This window comes from Mus pahari, chromosome 6 (genome assembly GCF_900095145.1).
Source record: "Mus pahari chromosome 6, PAHARI_EIJ_v1.1, whole genome shotgun sequence".
NCBI lineage: Eukaryota > Metazoa > Chordata > Mammalia > Rodentia > Muridae > Mus > Mus pahari.
Window position 1 is genome coordinate 85,351,116 of NC_034595.1, and position 9,229 is coordinate 85,360,344.

At 47.9% G+C, this 9,229-nt stretch overlaps 1 protein-coding gene across 4 annotated transcripts in view; it reads left to right on the forward strand.

Annotated features, from left to right (window-relative positions):
• The window catches only part of Pafah2 (platelet activating factor acetylhydrolase 2), a 38,838-nt gene that overhangs the window by 17,684 nt on the left and 11,925 nt on the right, over positions 1-9,229 (forward strand). For all 4 annotated transcript variants that reach the window (XM_029540451.1, XM_029540452.1, XM_021200787.2 and 1 more), the window contains exons 5-7: positions 5,011-5,079; positions 5,851-5,989; positions 7,048-7,161. In XM_029540451.1, the coding sequence (XP_029396311.1) occupies positions 5,011-5,079; positions 5,851-5,989; positions 7,048-7,161 (322 nt within the window). The remainder of the gene's footprint in view (positions 1-5,010; positions 5,080-5,850; positions 5,990-7,047; positions 7,162-9,229) is intronic.

The following is a 9,229-nucleotide window of genomic DNA, read 5'->3' on the forward strand; positions in this document are numbered from 1 at the left end:
CCTCCCTCCTCCCTCCCTCCTCCCTCTCTTCTCCCTTCCTCCCTCCTTTCAGTGTCAGATCCCCTGGGACTGGAATAACAAATGGTTGCAGATCACCATGTGGGTGCTGGGACTCAAACTTGGTCTCCTAGAGGAACAGACAGTGCTCCAAGCCACTGAGGCATCTCTCCAGCCCCCTAAGTGAAACTTTTTTTTTTTTTTTTTTGGTTTTTCGAGACGGGGTTTCTCTGTGTAGCCCAGGCTGTCCTGGAACTCACTCTGTAGACCAGGCTGGCCTCGAATTCAGAAATCCGCCTGCCTCTGCCTCCCAAGCGCTGTGATTAAAAGTGTGCGCCACCACGCCCAGTTTAAGTGAAACATTTTAATTTTAATTTTTTTTTAAATTTAATATATACGAGCACACTGTAGCTGTCTTCAGACACCCCAGAAGAGGTCATCAGACCTCATCACAGATGGTTGTGAGCTACCACATAGTTGGTGAGAATTGAACTCAGGACCTTCGGAAGAGCAGTGAGTGCTCTTCACTGCTGAGCCATTTCTCCAGCCCCTTTAATAGCATTTTAAAACTTAATTCTGCTTTTAAGCTTTCAGTGATGGAGGGCACAGGTTTGTGCATCCATTTCTGAGGGATGCTTGTCCCTACCCTTCTATGAGGCCGAGTTTTCAAGGACTTTGAGCTTCCCAGAATTCAACATAATCACAGTGCGTTTTAAAGATAATTTGTTCTTGTTTTAATTATGTGTGTGGTGTGTGTGTGTGTGTGTGGTGTATGTGTATTATGTGGTATGGTGTGTATTGTGTGTGTATGTACATATGTGTGTATGCATGTTTGTGTTTATGCATGTGTGGTGTGTATGTATGTTTGTATGTGTGTGCATGTGTGGTGTATGTGTATATATATGTGGTGTGTTACATACTGTGTGTATATATGTATGCATGTTTGTATGTATGTGTGTATGTGGTATGTGCATGTATGTATGTGTGTATGTGGTATATATGTGTGTATGTATGTGTGTGTGGTGTGTGTGTATATGGTGTGTTGTATCTGTGTGTGTATGTATGCATATGTGTATATGCATGATTGTATATGTATATGCATGTTTGTATGTATGTGTGTATGTGGCATGTGCATGTATGTATGTGTATGTGTGGTATGTGTGTGTGTGTGTGTATGTATGTGTGTGTATGTGGTATCTGTGTGTGTGGTATATTGTATACTGTGTGTGTATGCATATGTATGTATGTATGTATGTTAGTATGTGTATATATGTATATGCATGTTTGTGTTATGTGGTATGTGCATGTATGTGTGTATGTGGTGATGTATGTGTGCGTGTGCGGGTGTGTGTGTGTGTGTGCATGAACAAAGTTTCCTAAAGAAGGCTGAAGAGCATCAGATCCCCTGGAGCTGGAGTTCAGGTGGTTGTGAGCACCCAGTGTGGTTCCTGGGAACTGAATGTGGGTCTCTTTAGCTATTCTAGTTGATTTCATCTTGAAATGCTCCCCTGGTTCACAGATGAGTGTCTTTCCATCCCAGGGAGGAGCATGTGTGTGTGTGTGTGTGTGTGTGTTCGCGTGCATGTAAACATCACCTAACTCGCTTCCAGAGTGCCATTGTCCCCACACAGCTCTCTAAAGTAGGCAGAGAGGAGCCACTGGGCTATAAGCTGCAGGCAGTAACTTGTTTACTTTACACGGTGCACCCTGGGAAGCGGAAGGTGCACACCAGAAAGTGGAAGGGACACCCAGGGAAGCAGAAGGTGCACACCAGGAAACAGAAGGTACACACCGGGAAGTGGAAGGTACACACCGGGAAGTGAAGGTGCACCCCGGGAAGCGGAAGGTGCACCCCGGGAAGCGGAAGGTACACACCAGGAAGCGAAGGTGTACACCAGGAAGCAGAAGGGATCCAGAACCATTTGTCCTGTTCACTGCCTCTCTGAAAGCTTGGAAGACATAGAAGAGAGATTTTAGAAACTGACTTTCCCCATTTAAGTTAGAAAAGTGTATTTAACGAGAGCCCCGATCACTGGTTTCTAAGGCATGATCAGATTCCATCCTTACCTGGCGTCTTGTTAATGTCTATACTCACAGTCCCAAGAGGCCGGGACAAGAGAATCCTGGGTGTAAATATGGCCTGGACTGCAAAAAAAGGAAACACCACCACCAACAACAACGAAAGTCTTTATTTCTCTGTCAGTTAAAGCAAGCTGGAAGGGCTTAGCCCTAGCACTGAGAAAGTAGCAGGAGGAAGATCAGGAGTTCACGGTCATCTTCTGCCAAATAGTGAGTTTGAGGCTAGCCTGGGCTACACAAAACTCTGCATCAAAACAGGGTGGGGGTGGGGGCCAGAGATAGACTGTTAGGGTTGCTGTTGTAGTTATATGAATGTAACAGGGAACCGGACATTAAAGTTACCTCCTGACCTGGGATGGCTGCTTTTGTTCCAGCTAGTGCCTGCATATCTGGCAATGGAAAGGAAACACTCTGCTCTTTAAAGAAAATCTCCCGGATAGCTCTATCTAATACAACTGTCTGCATCTCATTTGTTAAGAGTTTATTCTAGGCCATCTGCTCTATGTGACTCTTAAGTGGCTTAGAATATGGTTGGTCAATGTTGAGCCATGCTTCAGATGTAAAATATACACCAGAAAGTCCAAAGGCCACCCAGGAGTAAAAGAGTACAATAACATTTCATGAATGAACATTATAATTATATTTTAAAATTACTTTTGAGTTGTATAGGTTACAATAGGTTAAATAAGACATAGTAACCATACTAGGCTATTATAGCTTAAGTAAAATATATTAGTAATATTATTAACATTAATATGCTTTTTCTTATTTTTTTTAAGGAAAGATTAAAATTTTTTTTAGTTGTGTGTGTATATGCACATGTGTGCAGTGCCCACTGTGGCCAGCAGAGGGCGGGAGACCCCCCCCTTGGAACTGGAGTTATGAACCGTTGAAGAAGCAAGTGCTTTTTAACAGCTGAACTACCATCTCTTCAGCTCTGTGTTTCTTCTTATTTGTTAAGATCTTGATGTGTAGACAAGGCTAGCCCTGAACTCCTGATCCCACTTTCTTTCTTTCTTTTTTTTTTTTTTTAAAGATTTATTGATTTACTATATGTAAGTACACTGTAGCTGTCTTCAGACACCCCAGAAGAGGGCGTCAGATCTCATTATGGATGGTTGTGAGCCACCATGTGGTTGCTGGGATTTGAACTCAGGACCTTTGGAAGAGCAGTCGGTGCTCTTACCTGCTGAGCCATCTCACCAGCCCCCTGATCCCACTTTCATGTCCCAAATGCTGTGTGTGCACTTGCATGCCTGGCTGCCTGCCTTCCTTCCGTCCTTTTTTTTTTTTTTTTTTTTTTGACAGGAACTCATGTAGCCCAAGCTATCTTTTTACTTACTATGTAACTAAGGATAACTTGGAACTCCTGATATTCCTGCCTTCGTCTTCCAAATTCTGGGATTATAATTCCATGCTACCACAACTGGCTAAAAACAAAACAAAACAAAACGAAAGAAAACCTTTCTTTGTTTTTGACCCCAGTGGGAATTGAGCCTATCTATCACCTTGTGCATGCCATAGGCAGGTGTTCTACCCCTGAGCTACAGGTGCTGTCATGTGTGTGTGTGTGTGTGTGTGTGTGTGTGTGTGTGTGTGTGCGTGTGTGTATAGAGGTGTTTTTCTTGCATGTATGTCTGTATATCACATGCACGCAATGCCTGTGGAGACCAGAACAGGGTACTGGATCTGCTGTAACTGCAGTTACAGGTTGTGAGCCACTGTGTGGGTGCTGGGAGTCAAGCCTTGGGCCTCCAGGAGAGCAGCTAGTGCTCTTTACTGCTAAGTCAGCTCTCCCCTTTTTAACTTAAAAAAAAAAAAAAAAAAGACTACTTGAAAACCTCAAATTACTTTGATTGGGGTGTGTGTGTGTGTGTGTGTGTGTGTGTGTTAGTGTTTAAACTTTATTATTACTATACGTGATATGTGTGGACTCATTTGTGGAAGGCAGAAAATAACTTGGCAAAGTAAATTCTCTCCCTCCACCTATTATGTGCTGTGCGTTCTGGGGAGCAAATTCAGGTTGCTAGGCAAATGCCTTTACAGATGACGCATCTTGCTAGCCCCTGTGTGGTTTTAACAAATATTATGCTGAGCATATTTCAAGGCCAACCTGGACTACAATCATAGAGAGTTCCAGACCAACCAGGGGTATGTTCTGAGACCCTGCTCAGTGACTTAAGCGCTTGCTGTACAAGCGTAAGACCGACTTGAGTTTGATCGTCAAAGCCTGTGTAAAATCTGGGCATGGCCACACACACACCTGTAATCCCCGTCCAGGAGTGGATGTGTCAGGAAGGTCCCTGGATCTCTCTGGCCAGCTAGTCTCATAGAATTGATATGTTCCAGGCTCAGTGAAAAACCCTGTCTCAAAATTGATAATGATGTGAAGAGGCCAGATGGTGGTGGTGGTGCATATCTTTAATCCCAGCACTCGGGAGGCAGAGGCAGGCAGATTTCTGAGTTCGAAGCCAGCCTGGTCTACAGATTGAGTCCAGGACAGCCAGGGCTACACAGAGAAACCCTCTCTCAAAAAACAAAGCAACAACAACAAAAATAATAATAACGAAAAGAAGAAGAAAGCAGAAAATGATTGAAAAAGACACTTGACAACGTGGCCTTTGTGTGTGTGTGTGTGTGTGTGTGTGTGCACACACACGTGCATGCACACACACCTACATTAGAGCAGTCAGTTTGTCTGGGGTTGGGGTGGGCTGGTTCAGTCGGATGGAGAAGCTCATCAGTTTGAAGCCTGTCTAGCAAACACACTGTGGAGGACACTAGAGCCCTGCTGGGACCAGGGCTGCACTGTCTGGGGAAGGCATCTGGGGAGGGCCACCCATGATGCCTACCTAGCCAGTGTTTTGAGGTGGCTACTACCGGAGTGTGGGTGACACTGGGCCATGTTTTTTACCTCTTCTCATGACTCTCCAGGGTGTCATACTCGGCCTTCTGCATGGAGCTGGCCTCCCGTGGCTTTGTGGTTGCTGCCGTAGAGCACAGGTGAGGGGCAGGACCCATGAGTTGCAGTTGGATACCTGTGGTGAGCTAGGTATAGGCTAGTTGCCTGTCAATGTGTTCTTTTCCTCCTCCTCCTCCTCCTCCTCCTCCACCTCCTTCTCCTCCTCTTCCTCCTCCTCCTCTTCCTCTTCCTCTTCTCCTCCTCCACCTCTTCTCCTCTTTCTTTTTAAAATATTTATTTATTTATTTTACGTATATGAGTATACTGTAGTTGTCTTCAGACACACCAGAAGAGGGCATCAGATCCCATTACAGATGGTTGTGAGCCACCATGTGGTTGCTGGAAATTGAACTCAGGACCTCTGGAAGAGCAATCATTGCTCTTAACCACTGAGCCATCTCTCCAGCCCTTCTTCCTTTTTTTTTTTTTTTTTTTTAGTTTAGTTTGTGGTACCGGGGCTTCAGACCCACACACACTAGGTAAGCGCTCTATCACTGAGCTACATTCCCTAGACCAATGTATTATTACTAATGACCATGCAAAACCATTATTATACCCATTTAAAAGGTAGAACAACAAGGCCCAAAGATGTCCATTAGCTGCCTGAAAGTGACACAGCTGACTTTGGGCTCACATCCAGGCCTGTTCCTGACCCATGATTATACTGCTCCCCTTTGTGTGCCCGTGATCTTCTTACCTACCAGTCAAGTGGAGAGCCCATGTGTCATGGTTGGAAGGGAGACATAGGTACAGGGGGGAAGCACCCTCACCATTGTCTTCTTTCTTTCTCTCCGATGGCACACATGGTTCAGGGACCAGTCAGCTGCGGCCACCTACTTCTGCAAGCAGACCTCACAAGAGAGCTCTCCCGCTGACTCTCTGGAGGAGGAGTGGATCCCCTTCCGACGAATCAAGGAAGGGGAGAAGGAGTTCCATGTTAGGAATCCCCAGGTAGGCTGTGCCAGGTGACAGAGTCACACATTGCAGAGCAGAGACTTCAGCTCATCGTTGGAGGGATTGCAACCCAAGGTCAGGCAGTAAGGCTCCAGGATGATGGGAGGCGAGGGTGGGGGTGGGTGGGTGGGGTGTTAGCATCCCATAGTCCCTTTTCCGGGCAGCTCTTCCATGACTTAAAGACCTCCCACTTGGTCCCACCCTCTAAAGACTCCATCTTCCGATAGTGTCCCCATGAGGACCAGATCATGAACGTGAAATCACAGGCCTCTTGCAGTTGCTGGAGAAATCCCCCTTAAGCCTGCTTAGGTGGCAAGGGCGCTGATTGGCTCCTGCTGGTAGGAGGTAGGGAGAGTGGGACACAGTCCCTGGGCCTTGCTCTCAGAGGGGCCAGCTCAGCCCTGTCTCTGTCAGGGGTCCCTCCTGCAGGTTGGCTTACTTTTTGAGCTCCTGCCTGCTGCCACTGTGCAGACGTTTGGCTCATCAGCCGAGAACAAGGTTCTGGTGGCGTGCCCCCACCCACCCCCACCCTCCGTCCTCTCCTCCCAGAGTGAAGCTCATTTTGAAAACTTCCATTAAAGGATTCCTAGCCTGGGGAGGAGAGGCAAAATGAAAATTCCCACCTGGAAATCCATTGTCAGATTGCTGCGGGGGGGGGGGGGGGGGGGGGGTGTGCAGGGTGGAGGTCTAGGGGAGAAGGGGAGGCAGACAAAGGAGGCAGACAGCCTGTGTTGCAAGTTGAACCAAACCAGCCATAGAACAAGAACACTCTACACTCCTTCTGGTGGAAAAATTCTCTCATGTATGCCCTCTCATCTGGCCATCCTCGGGGCCTGGCGGGCGGGTAGGCAAGTAGAACCTGAACTCTCAGGTCCACTCGCTATTGCTGTCCCGAGGACCTGTGTGGTCTGCGAGAACTTCGAGAAGCCTGCCTTGTTTGCAGAGATGTGGTGGGCGGACTCCCTCTCCCTCTGCGTTCTGCCTGGGCTGGCGATGGGGCTGAGGGCCTCACTGTGCGGTTGTGGGATGCTTCTGCGAACCATCTCTGTTTGCAGGTGCACCAGCGGGCGAAAGAGTGTGTGCGCGTGCTGCGGATCCTTCAGGACGTCTCTGCTGGGAAGACTGTCGTCAATGTCTTCCCAGGCGGACTGGATCTGATGACCTTGAAGGTAATGCGATGGTTGGGGTGACCCAGAGCTACACATTCCTCACCGTCTCGCTGGCTCACACATCTGGTGGGAGCACAGGCTGACCTCGGGCCAGCATAGTGAGAGCCAAGGTCTCGGACCTGTCAGCTCTGCATCTTATCTTTTGCTGTGGGCTCAGTTTCCTTGTGCATATGGGACCTTCATCCTCATCAGATTCCAGGCAGGAAAGAGAAGCTGCTAGAAATCCAGGCCTGTGCCTGAACAGCCCCCGGAATCAAACAGCCAGAGTCTCCTAGCTTCTAGGCTGTGGCCTTGTGTGGCTTACAGTCCGCATGAACCACTCTCTGTCAGAGAGAGAGAATTTGGGTCCGTCTGCCTAGGCTGTGCCACCTTCCCTGTCAAAGGAGCCGGGACACCAGAACTGAGGGTCCCTCTGTGCCACATGGGTGGAGGAGAATTCCTTCCCAAAGTCAGGGTGTTAAGGAGAAGCGACCCACTGCAGGCCAGTAGCCAAGCTTCTGAAGGAGTCCCAAGTCCCCTTCTAGAAGGTGTGACACTGTCCCGGCTGGGGACTTGGAGACAGGGAGTGTGTCTACCTTGCAGTGACTAATCTTTTTCCTTTTCTCCCTGATCTTTCTTTTCTTTGCCCTCTAATGTTAAAAAAAATGTAATAGCCTCTTCTTGTTCCAACACCAGATACACACACACACACACACACACACACACACACACAAAGAGAGAGGTTTTTTTTTTCATGCTAGTTAATTTGTTTGAGACAGGGTCTTGCTTCATAGCCCAGGCTAGCTCAAAACTCACTGTGTAGCCCAGAGTGACCTTGAACGAGTGGCAGTCTTTCGGCCTCAATCTCCCGAGTGCTGATGTTACAGATGTGAGCCACCACACCTAGCTAGTTAATGTTTTCCATGTTTTTATTTCTTGTTTTGTCTTTTTAAGACAGAGTCTTGTGCATTCTAGGTGGGCGTCAAACGTACTGTGTAGCCGAGGCTGGCCTTGAGCTCCTGGTCCTCTGAGGTCCTGGGGTTTCAGGTGTGCACAGCGGTGTAGTGTTTATGAGTTCCTTTCAGTGCTTGTGTCATACCCCACTGGGTGAATAAGAATCCTACTGTGGCGAGGGCTCCCCACATAAACTCATGAAGTCATTGAATGAAGGCAGGCACGCAAAGCCTAAGGGCCTACAAATCGCGTTCTGTGCAGAAAGTGGCGGAGGAGCCAACTCTTTGGCTCCTAGTTAAGACCGCTCTTCCAGAAGCTTTGGTTCCCAGCACCCACATGACCGCTCACAACTATATGAAACGCTGCTTCCAGGGGACCCAGTACCCTCTCCTGTGGGCATCAGACACACACGTAATATATGGACATATGCATACAGAGAAAATACCCATTCACGCCGGGCGTGGTGGCGCGTGCCTTTGATCCCAGCACTTGGGAGGCAGAGGAAGGCGGATTTCTGAGTTCAAGGCCAGCCTGGTCTACAAAGTGAGTTCCAGGGCAGCCAGGGCTATACAGAGAAACCCTGTCTCAGAAGAAAAACAAAACAAAAACAAAAATTAAAAAAAAAAGAAAATACCCATTCACATAACATAAAATTAAAACAAAATAAGAAAGGAAAGTAGTGGAGCCAGCTTTAATCTGGAACTTCTGTTCCCAAAGGTGTTTATGTCTCAAGACCTCTTTTTTTAAAAAGCCATTTTAAAGGAAGACACATACGTCCATGCATGGCTTAGACCCTGGACTCTGGTGGGTGTGAGTGACTATTCACTGAGTGGAGAAGTAGCCCTCCCCCCCCCCCGCCCCCTCCAGGGGCTGACTCCAGACCCACCCGCCTGAGAGCCCGAGGGGCAGAGCCGCTGTCCTGGTGAATCTCAGAGGAAACAGGAAATCATCTAGCTAAGTAAACCTCACCTTGAGACTGCGAATCTAAGCTAAACATCCTCTGTTATCCCCCTGTGGTGAGGAAGACAGCCTTCCCCTGCTGCCCTGAGGAAGGCGGTATCAGAGTCATCAGCAGCACAAATAGATGCTTTCCTCCCCTCCCCTCCCCTCCCCTCCCCTCCCCTCCCCTCCCCTC